The 17,469-nt window shown below is 52.3% G+C and overlaps 8 protein-coding genes across 8 annotated transcripts; 6 read left to right on the forward strand and 2 right to left on the reverse strand.

Annotated features, from left to right (window-relative positions):
* The first annotated feature begins 309 nt into the window (after positions 1-309).
* Positions 310-2,278, forward strand: CONPUDRAFT_120798 (protein kinase subdomain-containing protein PKL CAK Fmp29). Its single transcript, XM_007768500.1, has 3 exons — positions 310-528; positions 590-1,200; positions 1,258-2,278. Exons 1-3 carry the CDS (start codon positions 320-322, stop codon positions 2,187-2,189), a joined length of 1,752 nt encoding a protein of 583 aa, XP_007766690.1. The 5' UTR covers positions 310-319; the 3' UTR covers positions 2,190-2,278.
* A 118-nt stretch (positions 2,279-2,396) lies between these two features.
* CONPUDRAFT_52770 (NAD(P)-binding protein) lies at positions 2,397-3,536 on the reverse strand (the record flags this gene model as incomplete). Its single annotated transcript, XM_007768170.1, has 4 exons — positions 2,397-2,735; positions 2,802-2,874; positions 2,983-3,430; positions 3,515-3,536. The coding sequence occupies 4 exons, from the start codon at positions 3,534-3,536 to the stop codon at positions 2,397-2,399; spliced, it is 882 nt and encodes a 293-aa protein (XP_007766360.1).
* A 231-nt stretch (positions 3,537-3,767) lies between these two features.
* On the reverse strand, positions 3,768-6,863 carry CONPUDRAFT_163790 (uncharacterized protein). Its single transcript, XM_007768501.1, has 5 exons — positions 6,685-6,863; positions 6,525-6,628; positions 6,212-6,466; positions 5,936-6,167; positions 3,768-5,883 (listed from the first exon to the last, which is right to left on the reverse strand). Exons 1-5 carry the CDS (start codon positions 6,805-6,807, stop codon positions 3,994-3,996), a joined length of 2,604 nt encoding a protein of 867 aa, XP_007766691.1. The 5' UTR covers positions 6,808-6,863; the 3' UTR covers positions 3,768-3,993.
* A 336-nt stretch (positions 6,864-7,199) lies between these two features.
* Positions 7,200-8,621, forward strand: CONPUDRAFT_142892 (uncharacterized protein; the record flags this gene model as incomplete). Its single annotated transcript, XM_007768502.1, has 1 exon — positions 7,200-8,621. One exon carries the CDS (start codon positions 7,200-7,202, stop codon positions 8,619-8,621), a length of 1,422 nt encoding a protein of 473 aa, XP_007766692.1.
* Positions 8,622-10,303: 1,682 nt separating this feature from the next.
* Positions 10,304-10,492, forward strand: CONPUDRAFT_88811 (uncharacterized protein; the record flags this gene model as incomplete). The annotated part of the gene is made up of 1 exon (XM_007768503.1): positions 10,304-10,492. One exon carries the CDS (start codon positions 10,304-10,306, stop codon positions 10,490-10,492), a length of 189 nt encoding a protein of 62 aa, XP_007766693.1.
* A 438-nt stretch (positions 10,493-10,930) lies between these two features.
* Positions 10,931-11,217, forward strand: CONPUDRAFT_151766 (uncharacterized protein; the record flags this gene model as incomplete). Its single annotated transcript, XM_007768504.1, has 2 exons — positions 10,931-10,955; positions 11,018-11,217. 2 exons carry the CDS (start codon positions 10,931-10,933, stop codon positions 11,215-11,217), a joined length of 225 nt encoding a protein of 74 aa, XP_007766694.1.
* A 1,563-nt stretch (positions 11,218-12,780) lies between these two features.
* On the forward strand, positions 12,781-14,553 carry CONPUDRAFT_163793 (general substrate transporter; the record flags this gene model as incomplete). The annotated part of the gene is made up of 6 exons (XM_007768505.1): positions 12,781-13,222; positions 13,274-13,438; positions 13,489-13,755; positions 13,806-13,949; positions 13,999-14,354; positions 14,410-14,553. 6 exons carry the CDS (start codon positions 12,781-12,783, stop codon positions 14,551-14,553), a joined length of 1,518 nt encoding a protein of 505 aa, XP_007766695.1.
* Positions 14,554-15,130: 577 nt separating this feature from the next.
* Positions 15,131-17,336, forward strand: CONPUDRAFT_136001 (uncharacterized protein). The gene is made up of 4 exons (XM_007768506.1): positions 15,131-15,213; positions 15,265-15,312; positions 15,419-15,631; positions 15,702-17,336. Exon 4 carries the CDS (start codon positions 15,714-15,716, stop codon positions 16,290-16,292), a length of 579 nt encoding a protein of 192 aa, XP_007766696.1. The 5' UTR covers positions 15,131-15,213; positions 15,265-15,312; positions 15,419-15,631; positions 15,702-15,713; the 3' UTR covers positions 16,293-17,336.
* Positions 17,337-17,469: the final 133 nt, after the last annotated feature.

Genomic DNA, 17,469 nt, shown 5'->3' on the forward strand with positions numbered 1-17,469 from the left:
ATGTCACTGGGAAATGAATGCCCACCCACTCGCGCGCGAGGACGCGCAAGGGGGAGGTATAAGTTGAGCAAAGTTGCGTGCAGCTCTCCTTGTCCATGAAAGTATAAGATGAAAGTAGCGTTGATTGCAGCACTGACAACGACGACGCGACAATGACCAGGATTGGAAATCGGCCCGGAGTTCCGACGCTTCTCTAACCGCGCTGCCTCAGGGGTCGCTGAACAAAAGTAGCTATGTAGCCCCTCTCTTTTTAGATCCCGTGCTGGCTGGTTTCTTACATTAATTTCATCCCTTCTTCCGCCCCTTCACGTATATTAGCATGCCCTGTCTTGGGGGTGCGAGGCTCGTCTTCAACTCGCTGGTTCCAGTCTCGCTGTCTCTCTGCCGTCCTCATTCTGCACTGCGTTTATCTCACTTGTCCTACTCGAGCTCCACTGTCACCCTGACCCGATGGCCGCTACATCGCGCGTTCTCTGTCACGGCGCATCTTCGTAACGACCTTTTTAATTACACGTCAGGGCGGTGGATGTAAGCCTCATATCCGTTATTTTATGGGGTACATGTCTAACCCGTAATCCAATATGTTTAGTATCAACGATGCCCTTCGCCACGTAGAGCGCAGACGTGTCTTTAACGTCGACGGGCTACGTCGACTCGCAGCGGAGTCCGTTGATCGGAGCCCTGGTGACATCGTCGACCTGAAGAAACTCGCCGAGGGTGGGTTTAACCGTTCCTTCCTCATCACCATGCGCGGTGGCTTCCAAATGGTGGCGCGTATCCCGTACCCGGTTACGGTTCCCAAGTACTTTGCTGTCGCTAGTGAAGTGGCTACTATGGCCTTACTCCGTTCCTCTGGGTTGCCCATACCTGAGGTATACGGATACTCGCCTGTGCCGGACAACGCGGCAGAGACTGAGTATATCTTTATGGAGTTCGTGGAAGGCCCTTGCTTAAGCGACACATGGTTTGACTTGGGAGAAGGCGACATTATCTCAATTACACGCCAACTTGCTGAACTCGAGTCGAAGATGATGTCGATTGCTTTCCCCGCTGGCGGAAGTCTGTACTATACGAAAGACTTGGAAAAGGTCCAGAGGCCGGGCATCCCGCTAGAGGACGAGCGTTTCTGCGTCGGCCCAGATACAAGACTGCCTCTGTGGTATGGTAGGAGATCACAGCTCGACGTAGATCGAGGACCATGTAGGTCGCTCTCTGGCTTTTTTTTTATTACTCCCTTAAACCACCCAATAACTACAGACGAAAATGCCAAAGCAGCACTCGTCAAAGGAGCCGACAAGGAACGAGCTTATCTGGAGCAGTTTGGTCGACCGCTGTTGCCATTCCGGCGCTTCAGGAGGGAAGGCTACCAGTACCAGAAGCAGCCGCCATCGGATCACATCGAGAACCTCGACCGCTATCTCTCCATCGCACCGTCACTCATCCCTAGGGACCCAACCCTCTGCCATTTCCGCATCCGCCATCCCGACCTCCAGCCAAGCAATATCATCGTCAACTCTAACATGCGCGTCGTCGGCCTGATTGACTGGCAACACACCTCAATCCTACCCCAGTTTCTCCTTGCCGGCATACCTGGACGGATACAGAACTACGATGATCCTGTCTCGCAATCTATGGCGCAGCCTTTGCTACCGGCGAATTTAGACGACTTAGACCGTGAATCCCGAGAAAAGGAGCTTGAACTCTACCGCCGCCGTCTTGTTCATTACCACTACATCAAAAACACGAAGAAGTACAACGAGCTTCATTATGCGGCATTGGCAGACCCCGTGGGCATGCTCCGCCGCCGCCTGTTCTGCTACGCTAGTGACCTGTGGGAGGGCGAAACTCTCGCGCTGAAGGTTGCGCTGATAGATGCAACGGAGAACTGGGAGACGCTTACGGATGGGGGTCCGCCGTGTCCTGTCGTGTTCGACGCCGTCGACGTATGCGGGACGAGGAAGCTGGACACAGAACAGACAGGAGCGGACGCGAATCTAGAGGTGTGCGAGAACACAGTAATCGGCTGTGGGTCGGAGGGCTGGGTGACCGTCGAGCACTACGAGGAGGCCATGAGACGCAGCAGGCAGCTGAAGGAGGCTATGTTGGCACAGGCCGAGTCGGAGAAGGATCGGGCTGAGATCGCAGCGCATTGGCCCTTTGACGACATGGACGAAGAGGAATATATGTAATGAATCGAGCCAGATATTCCGCGGTGTTTGTATCTTATCTGCTGCTAATGGCCCCCTATAAGAACCCCCACTCTTTCCCTAGCCCTTCCCATCCCGTTCCCATTTGAGGTCTTTCTTCCGAGCATGCCTCCATCGGACACACTCGCCATTGACACCAGAGACAGTCGACGGACATTGCGAAGTTGCAGTCTATTTAGAAGTCATTCGTTATGTACTAACAGTGTCAAGTTCATCAAGGTAGACATCGTCAGACCAACCCCCATACTTCTCGGCAGCCTCAACAAGCCCCAGCCCCTTCCTCTTCGCCGCAGCCACTGCGACACGATGCAACGGCAAGCGGAACGGTGGGTCCTCCTCATTGGCAAGCCGGTGCATCACTTCGGCCAGCTTATCCGAGTCTCCATCTGAGAATCGCTCGGCGCCAGGGTAGAGGCAACGGTACTTTCGAGACGGAAGAGATGGATCGCTGTATGCGGGATGCACGGGCTCGAGGGTGTTGCTCCACGGGGCGTTGGTACGGAAGAGGGCAGGCTCGACAAGGGTTATCTGTAGGGAAGTGAGAATGTTATATCTGTCCGGTGTGATGAGCCTAAGTTGAAGGCGGGTTCGCACCTTGATACCCCACGCTGGGTCAAGCTCAGCCTTGTACCCTTCCGTGAGCGCCTCCAATGCTACGTCCACCAACCTCAGTCTCATCCTCAGCCGCCGATGCGATGTATCTCACCAGCTTTCCTGATATCAAAGAGTCAAATAAGCTCCACCGCATACACAAGTCACTGTACCAAGTACTCACGCTGCACCATAATGCGCCGCACCCGGGACAACCTCCAGCGCCGTCCTCGACGACATCTGCAACAACCTCCCCCCTCTAGTAGGCACATTCACATCCCTAAACACCCTCACCGCCTCCCTCGTCACGTTCGCCGCGCCCCAAAACAGCACCTCGAACAGCTCGCGCGCGCCTCCATCGCTCATGCCCTCCGCCTCAGCGATCGTGCAGATCCCAGCATTATTAAACACAACATCGACGCGTCCAAAAGCCTCGCAGGCCGCGGCGAACGCCACGCTGATCTCATCGGGGCGCGTTACATCCAGGCGGAGCACGAGCAGCTGTGAGGACGGGTATCGCTCCGAGAGATCCGCGAGCGCTGAGGGTGTGCGCAGCGTTGCGACGGCTATGTCTCCTTTCTTCAGAATGCATTCTGTGACTGAGCGTCCGAAACCGGCGGAGGCGCCGGTAACTAATTGATCAGGCAACAAAGATTCAGCACACCTCTAGCGCATGCTAAAGGCGCCCTAATTGAGACTCGACTCGGAGCACTCACTGAACCAGACTTTGGGTGCCATGATGGCGTTGTCGCACAAGCGTTGAGTCAATCGACTCGTCCAGAGATAAGCATTGTGCCAATTGTATCGCTTCTGCAGCGATATAATTGATTATCGGAGTAGTGTTAGTCCGAGAACAGCGTATCAAGAAAGAGCAGAAATAGGCTGACGCTAGTGTCCAACTGAAATAGCCATGGTCAGAACGTCGACGATCACAGGATCGCAACTGAGAGGGAGGCGGACCACCGGGGGAAGCTCGTGTACACATCACCAGCTATACTAAAACAAAGTACCGCAACCAAAGCTGCATGTCCCGACTCTGCGTAAGAACTACCGCTGCGGAGACGTAAACTAAGGCGGATTGACAACGCATCCGGCCACAGCCCACAAGATCAAGCATAACACGCCCCTCAAGACGCACAAACACGAACAACGCACTGATAATCTCGGATGTGAGGTCCCAGTAAACAAGAAAACCTCACAACAAATCGGGTATATTCGCATCCTCGCCCTGCGTCCGTATAATGCCTGTGCGCAGTAGAATGCGCTCGAGCTCCGCCCACGTCGTCCGCATCTCCGGTACACCCGGTGTTGCGGGGATGTTGTCGAAGTCTACGACGAAGCCGCCTAGCCGCCTACGTCGGCCTGACCTTGACGACGTTGATGCTTGGCTCGCGTCGAGCTGGGAGGCCTCTTGAGACCCAGTGGCTTCGGATTCGCGTTGAAGAGAAGCAGAAGGGCGGTGTTGGCGGTCTGCATCGGCATCTGGTTGCAATGTGATGCGCTGCTGTGACGGGATAGCTTCGTCTGGCGCGTACTTCGATCGCTTGTGAGGGGACGGAGCCCCGACAGATGATCTTGGACGTTTCTTCGAATCGATGCGATCCTCTTGTCGCATTAGTTCGTCAGCCATGGTTCTCGTCTTGGCCTTCTTCACTATGGTCGTGTCCGAATGGGCCTCGGTCGGGGTCGTATCTTTAGCAACAACCTTCATCTTGCCCTTCTTGTCCTTCGATCCGGACGATCCGGATCGAGTCTCCTCAGAGGCGACATCATCGACAACAGCCTTCCCCTTCCCCTTCCTATCCCTCATGAAGCTCGGCTCGCTCCAAGATACCGGGTCATGCGTAGCCACATCCTCGCTCTGCCGCCTCGACGACTTGCCAGCCAACGGAGACTCCGGATCTGCGCTAGGGCTAGGGCTCGGGCTGGGACCGGAACCACTGGAGAACAAGGAATGCAATGGCGTCAGAGCTGTACTCTGCGAAGGACCGGTCTGCGACTCAGAGCGAGCCGAGAACAGGGAGTGCATCGACGTCGAAGCTAAATGGCGTGGAGAATTAGAGGGCTCAGAGGACAGGGAGCGCACGGACGCAGAAGCCATGCTGGCGTCCTGCGGGGACTGGGCTCGAGAGTCGCTGTTGAGCATGTCATCAACGGCCTGGTCGTCCTCTGATAAGTTACTAGCGTCGTCGTCACTGTCCCTTCGATGGAGCTCTTGTTCTTCGATAAGGTGGGACGTCTCGACTTGTGATTCTGGCGCGTCCTCAGTTAGCTGAGCTTGGTGATTAGATTGTAGGTCGCCCACTGGCGCATCCTCGTCATCGTCTTCGTCCAAGTCCACGACTTGGGACCATGCTGGAGACAGTATAGGACCGTCGCCCGCAGGAGCGAGGAGCGGCTGCGAACCGTGCGGCGCCGATGATGCCACCCCTCGCGTGGGATTTTGCTGTGAGGGCTGAGACGAAGGTTGATAGCGACTGGGTGATAGTGGTTGTGAGGATGCGGCCATCGGGAGCTCAACGTTCCACAGAGATGAGGGAGGCAACATCTCGCTCTTAATCGGTTGCGGTTCGTTGATTTGTCCCTCGACCGCTTGCGGCTTATGCGAACTCTGAGAGTGCTGCGAAGGCTGAGTGCCCGAAGTATCTGAGTTTGGGACGAGCACCTTCCCCGTGGGACGAGACGTCCTAGCTTGTGCAGGGGGCGCGACGTTTCGATTGATGACCCTGGGGAGTGGTTGTGGTAAGTGAGGGAAGATTGGTGACGAAATATTCAAGGAGAACGGAAGGGATGAAGTCGGAGGATCGGCTGTGAGCATTTCAACGTCTCGAGGTGGAGTAGACTTGGCTCGAGCGCGCTGAGCAGGCGTTGGCAGGGAGAGATAAGAGGTTAGCGCAGACCCTTCACCGAGCCCGCGATCCTGCTCTCGGCTTTGACTTGACATTTCGACGTCACAGGAAGGGCTAGGTGGATTAGATGCAGGCCACTCGGAGGGTGCGGGCGTGGTTTGTTTCTTCTGAGAAGGGCTATTGCAAGATAGGCAGTAAGAATTGGGAATCATCCGATAATTCCAGTCTTCCATCCCCTAACATCCGATCAGCTCGAAAGTTAGGGTCAACGCAAAGTGATTTACGCACCATGAATACCTTATGAAACTCGCGCTCAAGCTCGAGCTGCCACTCATGGACCTTACTCTTTCCAGATCGACGAATATCGTTCTTCCTTTCCCTATCGTTTGGTTTTGAGGATGACGTTGAGTTAGCCCTCGTTAGAGCAGCTGGTGCTGGCCGCGGCACAACGGTCACATCTTTGGATGGAGCAGCGTTTGCAGCCTGGTCGCGCTCTTGTTTCCGTATCTTCAGAACATTTCTGCTGGCATCAGCGGAAGAATATTGGGCCGAGTTATGACATACCCTTCTCCCCCGTCTTTACACATTCCTTCGGCCCACACTTTCAGGTCTTCGTTGGTGTCCGCTTCGACAGGAGAGCCAAGCTTGTGTTCTGGTGTCGCGAATACCGTCACAGAGTCTATACTGAGAAACAAACGCGCAGTGTCGGTCATCTTTGGACGGTTGTTTCCTACGGGCACACGGGCAAAGAATGGACGGAATTCCTTGATCGTCACGACGGCAAATTTGTTCTCAGTAAATCTGCGCCCACCCATACGCCTGCTCTCATTCTGTTGAGCAATGGATACAAGCGAGAAGGCGGCACACGTATCCACACCTGCGATAATCCATGACCGCCTCCTTCGAGAATTTGGCTGGTAGTTTGGTATCCTTGTCGGAAACACAGGCCCACACCCAATCGTCATCCTGAAACGTCAAGAACTAAGGAAGATGGTTAGCTAAAGACAATTCCTCTCGTTTGTTGCTTCAAAACATACCTCGAGGATTTGGGCCTTTTTCCCTTTCGGAAATCGGGGAACTTGCATGAGGTCACCTCCATGTGTTTCAGCGATACCAACGAGATAAGAACAGATCCATGGTGTTGGCATGGAGTCAGCCATCACGAAAGATAATTATGCGTCAACCGTTTGCAATAGAAGTGGAGGGCAGAAACGGGAGGGGGACTGAGTAGTATTAAGTCATTGAGCAAGACGCTAATTATTGTCTCCGTCACTGGGAAGGGCAGAACGCGACGCGTCACACGCGCGTTCTGTCACGCGCAGCCATCCGTGCGCGTGATGGGTGATTGAGTGCGTCACACCTCATATCCGCGGCGCCGATTGCCGCCGCACATACTTCCAAGACTCTCCCCTTCACCACTGTGATCTTGACGCAATCTACATAGTGTTTTGTTTGCAGAGTTTCGGCCGGTCTCAGGTTCCCTGGTAAGCTATCTTCTCGTATGTATAAGGCCGCAACAATAATATTTTGTACAAGCTAGCAGGCAATACTTATGACAGGCTATATCTACCGTTCAGGTGTTCAAACGGCCGAAGACAGGCTAGCCAGTGCTGTAACGGACACATCCCTCGTCAGCCCAAGCCTTGACCTTCCCATATCAAGTGCTTCGCTACCTACAGAAACGCTGCTAGCCATTTTTGACTATTTGTTCAAGATAGACGGCCGCCGACTATCGGCGAATCCTACCTTGTTCCCCTTCTCATGTGCTTTGGTCTGTCGAAGATGGCACGACGTGCTGTGTATGCAACCCATTTACTGGAAACGAATGGCTATCGCTCTTGACTCACAGCAAGTTTCACCTTCAATTGTTCGCGATTGGGCGAACGCCTCCCGAGGAATGGTCAATCATCTCTACGTCTTCTATAGGCACAAGGTCATCATGGACGTCCATGCAGAACACGAGCACGTCGATGCTATTCTTAGGGAAATATTTCCTTTCGCTGTTTCTGAATCTATTCTTGAGACTATATCAATTAATGTTAGCTACCGCTCGACATCTATCCTCGCTGGTCTTCACCTCAACCATGCCAGTCTCCCGAGTCTTCGTAATCTACAGCTAGAATCCTTCATCGCGGACACAGCAGACCCTATTCAGCTAGATGCGCTGAGCTGCAAGTATCTATCAAACATTGTTCTTGATTCCAAGAGTATCGTGGATTTGTATAGTTTCTCATCAGCACAGTCTTCTCCCTGGGCATCATGGAAACCTCGCGATCCGACCTTGCGTACCGCGCGATATCGTCCAGCATTCAACGTCCCCGCCGTTTCCCCGACTACGTTCACAGATGCTCTTGTGTGGCTATCCGATAAAGGATTTAAGAACCTCTATATCGTAGATGTAGGCTTCGACGAGGAGAACACCGACCAAACGACCTCACCGCCGTCAAGCCAGGTTGACTTCCTACACTGCGAAGACATTGGCGGACTCTACATTGCCGAACATCTAACAGAATTGCGCGCTTCCACCATGGTCACACTCGTCCGATGCACTCTGTCATCTCCCCTTCCCACGTTTTCTGCCTGGAGTCTCTCACTTGAAGGGATCACGGATCCCTCCGACATCTATAGAGCCATCAAGCGCTGGCTCGGGCAAAGCCTCATCATCAGAAACTGCCCCGCGTTTGATGACGAGTTCCTCGCTCGCATGGCTCTCTTCAACGACGTATATCACGAACGCACCACGTTTCGTGACAGCGAAGGCGAAAGCGATTTCCTGTGCCCAATGATGACGAATCTATACATCACAGGACCATGTTGCTCCGTTGCAGCCCTGCGCGGGCTCGTGGATGCTAGGGCGAAGATCGCGGGTAGACGTATCCAGCGGTTGTCTGTGTACAAAGGCTCAGCACTTGATGCCGAAGATCGAGCTTGGATTCAAGCCAACTCGGGGTTTACGTGGTCCGAGTCTCGATAGTGCTTGCACGGCGCATAACATATCTCCTCAGTAATTCCTTCCTCATGAATTCCACCAGATATACAACTTCTTTGGGTACCCACTGCTGTTGAAGCGTGCCTACGACAGTTTGTAACCGATCGCCTTGAATTATAATTGTAATGCTTATTGACCTTGGCAGCATCTGTAGTACAAGTCATAGTGAATGTTTATAAACTGCTCGAGACCGTGCCCTCATCACGCGAGATTTTTGTGGATGCAGTCCTTAAAACAAGGAGGACCGTACAGAGAGGCGCATGCGGTGCACTAGTGCCATTACGGTATCTTATCTTTCCCCACCACGACGCAAGTTGGCTGCTGGCCAAACCCATAATCCTTCAGGTTGATTATTTCATCTCTACTAGGTAAGCTTCGCATCTACAGTCGCGAAGATATTTATGAATTATCTCAACACACAACAACAGGAATTAGCAAGGTGATCGATGATCACCAGATATGATTCCACTGAGAGCATTGCGTCTATGACGCTGAGCGACTCTTCTAGATCCGATGCTCCGACCTCCATTATGTCGCTTCCCAATGAACTACTACTCGATATATTTGCTCATCTCTCTCTGCTGCGAAGAAGCCTCATATCACTCTCGGTTTTCCCTCTGACCACAGCGCACTGTTCCCATTCGCATGTGCTATGTTCCATCGTAGATGGAATGAAGTAATATGCACGCAATCCAGCTACTGGACACTCATTGTCGTTGCAGTCGACTCACCGGAGCTTCAAGCGTGGCTCGCAGTTGCAGCAGACTGGAAGGCTGCTTCTCGAGGAGTGTGCATGCACCTCAACATATGTTACAGTGGTCTTGTCATGAACTACCATGTCGAACATGCAGTCGTTGGCGCCGTGATGAAGGTTATCTTCCAACATTTCTCTCGCTCTCTTCGAGAAATCGCCATGAATTGATGTCAACTATCGCTCATCCGTTGTTCTCGCCAGCTGATACTTTGGCGTTGCCGAAATCCCAAACCTCCGAAAGTCGTGGCCGAACTCCTTCATTGCTGACGCCAGGACGAGTACCCATGTTCCACAGCTCCTGCCGGTCTATGTACAGAAGGGTCCTCCGCTTTCTCCTAAAGATCGAGCTTGGATACGCACAAATAGATTCATTTGGAGGGAATCTGCTTGATACTAGCACTAGAGCCATGTTTTCAGCCAGCTGTGGAATAAGAAGACAATAGGTGATACTGGTGCATGTTTTGTGGCCTCTTTGAGGCAAATAGCCCATAGAAATACGTCGACATGAGGTAAAGCCGTTAGAAGACAGGGGAACTCGAAACAGGGGAAATAAATGGAAAAGGAAGGAGGGACAAATATTCGCAAATAATATGGTAACTTCACGACGCGCGCGTATTCAAAGCTGCTTGTTTCCCTACCTACGCTCTTTGACCAACATTCGCTGCTCGCCGATTTTTATGCCATTGAAGTCTGATTTGACGGTAGTCTATCAGACTTACAATTCGAGAACAGTCCGTTAAATGTAGTGCGTGCACGGGACCATGTGTCACTCGTTGACTTTGCTGCCCTCTTGCTGCCGCTGCCGCCTTTCAGATGACAGAGATCACACGTCTGACTCGGAACTATGATGCACCTACCGATCTCACATGAGGCGATTACACCGGATAAGAAGGTCAGGGCTATCAGACTCTGAATGGCCAGTGGCCAGTCTACGGGCCTCGGCATCCTCCACTCCTCCACTCCTCCATTGTTCTCTTGCATTCCTACCGACACGCGTAGTTCAAAGAGCGGTCTCATGACAGCTTTTGATAGGATCCCCAACGTTTTGCGCCTTCTCTGTCAACCTGAAACGCCATATCAGCCCATGTTCATCCGCTTATAATACTTTGTGGGTCCACTCTCTCAACGATTGTCTTTGATAACTAGCCAACGTGCTGTGAACTTTCCCGAAAGGGTAAAATAATAGAACCGCCTATTGTTCCAAATTCGGCGCGAGCATACCTTAGCGTAGAGGCGTGCTCGGGCAGAATCTCAATCTGGGCATTGCACTGTGGTCAGGCTGTTGACCATATTTGGCTCTGCCAGCCGCTTTTTGCGTATAAAAGGATGAGCCATTCGGTCTTTCGTTCCTCAGCTTCCTTTCCTTTCTTCCCTCATCATTTACTTTGTGAGCCTCCCCCTCATTCACTCTCGCTCATTGTTCATACCCTCATCCTCGCCATCTAGCAGCCTGTGGCTAGTCATGATATAACCAAGGTAGGACGCCACTCGTCGAATAAGTTCCGTCGCTAACGTGCTCGCAGTTATCTTTACAACGACGATGTCCATCGAACGGAAGGAAGCTAGTGAGTGCCGCCGCCACCGACCCCATTCGCCCATGTACTAACATCACTCGTCAGGACACTAGCCCTTCCCCAAGGGTCATCACCTGCACAAGTCCACCGGAGGGCAGCGCGACCGGTCGATAGTGCCGCCTCAGCCCGCCTGTCTGCAGCCGTTGCTGGACCTAAGGGCGCCGAGCTGCAGAGCGTGCCACGGCCCAAATCCGATCGACGTCAACCTGTACCCATGCCGCACGCCTTCGGTGACCCCGGGCTTGGCCACTGAGACACACCGGCGTTCGTGACGAGGTCCCACTCCCATCCGATTCCATGCCCGTAAACACAGGCAGTGGCATAGGTCGACAGGCACACCAACCACGCAGAGTGTACGGATGTCCCCCACGGCAGTTGTCCGCTGGTGCATTCCGGATCCGCGGCTCCTGTAACTGGTGCTATGGCCCGAGCCCCAACGGTCCCAGCGACTGAGAGGCGCGTTACGCTAAAATGAGCGGACGCCCTCCGACAGCTCGATGACTTAGATGTGCGTACTTGAGGAAGCGGCCGTAGTTCCGAGCCGACCCACAGGTCCGCAGTGACGGACTAGGCTCCACTGTCCCAGCGTACACGGGGGCTCAGAAGACTTCGACGAGACGAGCTCAAGCTTCAACATTACAAGTTCAATGAATCAGTGGCTGTGTGGGTGGCTGGGCGGTCACTGGCAGCCACTGCGCGGGGTGCGCTTCTGTCATCTCTGACTTGCTGACGAACGCAGACATTGCACCCAACTGTGTGCTTGCCTCAAACTGAGCCATTCAATCGTACGTCTTTCCCTTCTTTATGATCATCTTTGACTCTCTGACGATGGACTCATAGTGTCTAGAATCCAAGCAGAATCCAAGCAGATTTCACAATCCATTCTCAACCTCGGCGCGTGCTTTTTCTTCATTTTTCTCTTTCTTCTATGCGCTATGCTATGGCCACGGCCGGACATCATCTTGGTTTCCTCACGTTGAGGTGGTCTGATCGTCGAGTCAGCCCAGTTCCGTGATACACCATTCATTCTCTTTTCCCCTGTAGTCAGTAGCAGCCTAGGGAGTAGCGGTGGGAACGAGGCGCCTTACGCGCTTCCGTTCTCGGGGGGAGTTTTGGCAGTGTCTCCAGGAAACTGGTCACCGCATTCCTTGTCCGGCAAGATCCCTCATAGAAGGGCAGGGCGGACGCAGTCATCTGCGACGCGCCTCACATGCGGTCAAAGGTTCTAACCCCTACTCCCTCCCCAGCAACGCTGGGTAGGCCATTCGGTAGTTCATCTGTTGGAAAATATAGATGCACTGCCTCGAAACGAACGTGTGACTGTTTCTTAAGATTTATAGTGCTGCGTAAAATTGGCCTTATGAATGTTCTGTGCCCCGAGTCAGAGTAATACGCGGGTGACTATCGATACGGAACCTCGAAGTTAAGTTTCAAATTGTTCTCAGGCTAACGCGTCGAGTCACGTGGGACCAAAGATACGTGACGTCACGCGTTAACGCGCGCCTGCTTTCCGCCTTTCCTACCTCCACCCTTCCTCTTCTTGCCTGTGCCACCACTTCGATCCCTTTCTGGTGTCTCTTCATAAGGCAATTCATTGAAATTCCCCTGGATTGAGCAAACGTGGAAGGACTCTATCACCAATGCAATCATTAGCGCTGAAGATGCCGTTATGGTTTGTACCTCGCTCCATACATATTTTAATCTTCACCCCACCTGACCACGAGCCATATAGTTTACCAATCTTTCGGTGGATAGGAATCCCGTATATGAGCTAGCCTCTCCGCCTTTCCTACCATGACTCTCAACACTTCCCAAGATGGCTCACTACTCTGCCTTCAACATTCGCGTAATCCTCGCGCTCACTCTAGGCAGTCTTACGTATGGCTACGCTTTCAGCGTCATTTCCAACACAATCGGCCAACCTGGCTTCCTCACCTACTTCAACCTTGATTCTGATCCCACATACACCGACTCAATTGAAGGTGCTATCAACGGTTTATTCAATGGAGGCGGCATCTTCGGCTCGATCACTGTCGGGTACACCTGTAACAAGTACGGCAGGAAGGCTACCATGATAGCAGCAGCCTGCGTCTGCATCGTCGGCGGAGCCTTACAGTCCGCTTCTGTGGCCATCGCAATGTTCTTGGTCGCCCGCTTCATCGCTGGGTGGGGTGTGGGAATGATGGCCGTGCTAATTCCTATCTACCAAGCAGAGATCTCGCCGCCGGCTTCACGTGGGCTTCTCGTCGGACAACACGGTGCGTAACTCCACACAGCTGACCTTGCGGGGATCTGAGCGTTCTCCGTAGGAGCGTGGCTCGTGACTGCCTATGCTATCGCTGGATGGGTCGGTGTTGGGACGTACTACTCGCCTAATTTGAGCTTTCAATGGCGCTTCCCGCTCGCGGTGCAGTGCGTCTGGCCTCTTTCTCTGCTGTGCTGCAGTCCCTGGATCCCCGAGTCGCCTCGGTGGCGTAAGTACTCACCAACGCTGGTGTCCATATGACTGATACATGAGCCACAGTTTTACAGCAGAATCGACCTGAAGAAAGCTGGCGTATTGTTGCCAAGCTTCACGTCGGCGCATCAGATGACCTATACTCCGATGAAAACTCATTCGCCCGACAAGAGTTCCACCAAATGAGGACGCAGGTTGAGGCAGACTCTAAGGCGTGGATAGCTGGTGGTGGTTTCCAGCAAATATTCACGAAGCCATCATACCGTAAACGCTTCGCAATTGGGTTCTTCACCCAGATCGCTGCGGAGTCCACTGGCTCAATGGTGGTTTATAGTAAGTCTGCGATGTTTCACGCGCGTCTCCAAATTCAAGAACGTGGACAGATTATATGGTCGTAATGTACCAGCAGCTCGGTCTCAGCGGAGGACTAGTTTTGATATTGGGTGCTCTTTACGTGACGGTAGCCGCCTCTTGCAACTTCTTGGCTTCGTTGTTGATGGACCGAGTGGGTCGCGTCCGATTGCTGCGTGAGTCTGGCTTCCCGCTGGCTCTCGATTCTCGACTGACACTTCATAGTATGGGGACTTACTGGATGCATGCTGTCACTCGCCCTCCAGTGCGCTATGGAAGCCACTTACGTCGGTACGACAAACCGCGTCGGAAATTCTCTCGGTGTCTTCTTCATATTCTGTTTCATATTCTTCTATGCTAGTGGCATTGACGCGACATCGTTCGTATACTGTTCAGAGATCTTCCCAACGCAGATACGTCCGCAGGGCATGGCGTTTTCAATCTTTGGCCTTTTTCTTTCCACCGTCGCATATTTGGAAGCAGGACCGACTGCAATAGCCACAATCAAATGGCGGTATTATTTGATGTTCACAATATTGACTGCTTTTAATATTGTTGTAGTCTGGCGCTTCTTTCCTGAGGTGAAGTCAACAGTTCCAACGGAAGCACGCTTAGACTAATAACCGTTGTTCTTAGACAAAGGGCCTTTCTCTGGAAGAGATCAATGCCCAGTTCGGCGATGAAGTTGCAGCCGAGCGTATGGACGTTAGCGAACCCAAGTCACCATTTGAAAATGACATGGGCAAAGCTGACGTTGAACATAGCGAGACTCCTAGTTGAGACGCCCTCTTTCAATGCATCTTCCTCTAGCCTACACCTCTTTGTCGTCCCCGATGCCCTACATTAACAATGCACTGTTTGATGCAAGTTCATACCGTCATATTGAAACATTGGCCGGTTACCGAAGATCTACGCTCAAGTCTGTTTACAAAGTCTAGTCTCCTACTAATAACTCATTAAAAACATGGGTGTTCAAAGCCGTAACTTTAGGGCAGAAAGTGTGCGTGTAAGTGCCATCAAGAGCGATTGGGATATCGGTACTTTCCAACGCGGTAGTCATCTAGGAGCATCCAGTAAGCAGAGTTCAAAGACGTATTGACGTGAGACCTTGCCTGATCTCATCAAGAGCTTACTGGTGGCGGCTAATGGTGAGTCTCGGAGGCCTGAGGCCTTGAGGTGTCAAGAAGATGATGGTTTCTATCCTAAAGGCGGGTTAGGGGCTTATGCCTTCTGGAAGTAGGTCTCGGTTTTGACCTTCTTAGCAGTCTTGCATTACAACATGTTGGCAACGGACGCACTCGATTTATCCCCGTCGTGGGCTTACCCTTTCTGTCATGCTGTCTCCCACTATCTCCCAGGTAAGTCTATGCCTCATCTTACATATCTGCATACTTCTGTGCTCGATGGAAGAAGCGGAACTTTCAAGGAACTGAGCTTTAGGTATGCCTTTGACGACTCTGATAGCGACGTCACTGTGATAAGCTCGTCGAGCTCTGAATAATCTGACTCAGAGTCTGGGATTGTCGTGCTACAACGAAGGTAAGGAGCTCGATGAACGATTAGGGTTAAACTTGGGTAGTACTTACTACTGATATCCTAAAGGCTGAAACTCGCTACTTACACTGACTCAGGACTCTTCACGTAGGGCCGTTGAAAAGAGTGACGTGTTTGATTTGTTTGCTCAGAATTTGCTCAGAACGACATTTGTGATAAAGCTTCGGGTTTGATCACATACCCAATTGTGGACAAACTGCCGCGTGTCTTTGAATCCCAAATTGTTTGCGCACGCTAATTAGGGACGCGACGTCGGGAACGACAGAATCTGTCAAGACGCATCAAGAACAATCTGGGTTTCTCGGCGAGTCACTGGTTTCTCTCCGGCTTATTTGTGGTTTTAGCATTTCTGACTGGAGACCATTTATGTGTAGGGATCGCCCACAATGAGTACACCAGCGTTGTCACTCCCCACGGAAACGCTGTTCACGATCTTCAACGACGTTTATTGTTGGCAAAAGGATGATGAGCGGGATTGGATGGAGAGGGAAAATGGTAATCTACCAAAGACCGATCCAACCATCTTTCCCTTTGCATGCGCCATGGTCTGTCGTCAATGGCACGCCGTGTTGTGCCTTCAAGCCCACTACTGGACTCCGAGCATCACTATCCCGCTGGACTCTGCACAAGTTTCGCATGAGGTCATCCGCGACTGGATAACCGCTGCCCAAGCAAAGGATCTGCCGGTATTCACCCTTAATATCGTTTACCAACGCAAAGTAATCATGGACCACCGTGTCGAGCAGAATCGCGTTTCAGAGGTGATGGAAGCTATCTGCCCTCTACCCACGAGCATCAAACATCTTACGCTCCATACCGTCTATCGCTCCTCCGTCCTCCGTCGTAATTGCCAGCCGATGTCTAAACCGGTCCTTCACCAGCCAACGTCGCGATCAGCCCGTATCTACGAAGCTCGACTCAGCGGAGCTACTCCCGCTCATCTCGGACACCTCCGACTATGCTGAACTGGACCAGGTACTGTCGGGGCTCAGATACCTAAAGCTCGATGCCAGGAGCGTCATCGACTTGGGCTTCACAGTGAAAAACGCATCTCCGTACGCGTGGGTTCGTTCACCTGAATCAACATTGTCAGCAAGAGGATACTGTCCATCTTTGGTCCCATCTTCGGTCTCGCCAGCTGCATTCACGGAAGCTCTCCAATATCTGTACAAGTCGAGCTTCAGAAACCTCTTCATTGTGAAAGTCGAGTTTGATGAAGAGGATACCGAGAAGTCACCTTTGCCTCCCTCTCAGCCCAATCCGTTGGACTTGGAGGACCATCTTATCAATGGCATTCGCTTTGAGGGCATTAGAGGCTCGTACATCTCTGACCACATCGCGCAATTCGACACATCCACCAGAACCTGGCTCGGACTCGATCATTGCTCCCTATCTGCTCCGCTTCCGCCCGTGTCTTCCTGGAATTTGCGCTTGGAGGGTATTACTGATCCCTCCGACATTCACAGGGCCTGCAATCAATGGAGCGGGGAGCTCCTGGACATTGCGGACTGTCCGGCATTCAACGATGAATTCATCAACAGCTCTTTCAAGATCGTCAACATCGAAGGGGCACGCAGCCTTTTGTGCCCAGCAGTGACGAGATGCACGTAAAAAACCCTGCGTGCTCGGTCAAAGTGCTACGACTTCTGGTGGAGTCTAGATCTGAGCACCCGGATGCACGAATCGCGGAGCTTGTAGTGTACGGGGGACCTCCATTGTCTCCTGGCGACCGCGACTGGTTTGAAGGGAGTGTTCAATTCGAATTTGAGTGGGAGGAATCGCTACCAGCTTGATGCCAAGGGCGCAGGGTTTCATGTATTGGTCCTACATCGCTTCGTTCTTACGAGCTATTTCCGAGGCAATGTTGAAGTTTGGACGTTTCGGATCTTCTGTAGAGATTCTAACCACTTCTGCTTCCTTGTGCGAGTACTACTTTACTATCCAAGTCTCCATGGGACCGATGACCTATAATCATTATCATACTTCCCTTATGATATCAGGTAGTGCAGCCAGTATCTAAACTTAGAAGAATTCGCGATTGACCTTCGCTCCTGGTTGCCGCACATAGAACATAGTCAGTTGTTTGGTTCTCAAAACGCGACATCAGACCGGGGCAAGTTGAGCTCATGGGTTCGGCCTATG

The sequence above is a fragment of the Coniophora puteana genome (genome assembly GCF_000271625.1).
Source record: "Coniophora puteana RWD-64-598 SS2 unplaced genomic scaffold CONPUscaffold_4, whole genome shotgun sequence".
Lineage (NCBI taxonomy): Eukaryota > Fungi > Basidiomycota > Agaricomycetes > Boletales > Coniophoraceae > Coniophora > Coniophora puteana.

What these genes read in the sequence shown, in the direction of transcription:
- CONPUDRAFT_163790 (XM_007768501.1), bottom strand. Translation starts at nt 6,807, where the DNA reads ATGGCTGACTCCATGCCAACACCATGGATCTGTTCTTATCTCGTTGGT. An exon ending in GCGGTCATGGATTATCGCAG is followed by an intron (nt 6,467 to 6,524) that starts GTGTGGATACGT and finishes GAATGAGAGCAG; the next exon opens with GCGTATGGGTGGGCGCAGAT. An exon ending in AGTTTCATAAGGTATTCATG is followed by an intron (nt 5,884 to 5,935) that starts GTGCGTAAATCA and finishes ATCGGATGTTAG; the next exon opens with GGGATGGAAGACTGGAATTA.
- CONPUDRAFT_136001 (XM_007768506.1), top strand. Translation starts at nt 15,714, where the DNA reads ATGAGTACACCAGCGTTGTCACTCCCCACGGAAACGCTGTTCACGATC.
- CONPUDRAFT_120798 (XM_007768500.1), top strand. Translation starts at nt 320, where the DNA reads ATGCCCTGTCTTGGGGGTGCGAGGCTCGTCTTCAACTCGCTGGTTCCA. An exon ending in TACACGTCAGGGCGGTGGAT is followed by an intron (nt 529 to 589) that starts GTAAGCCTCATA and finishes CAATATGTTTAG; the next exon opens with TATCAACGATGCCCTTCGCC. An exon ending in CGACGTAGATCGAGGACCAT is followed by an intron (nt 1,201 to 1,257) that starts GTAGGTCGCTCT and finishes CAATAACTACAG; the next exon opens with ACGAAAATGCCAAAGCAGCA.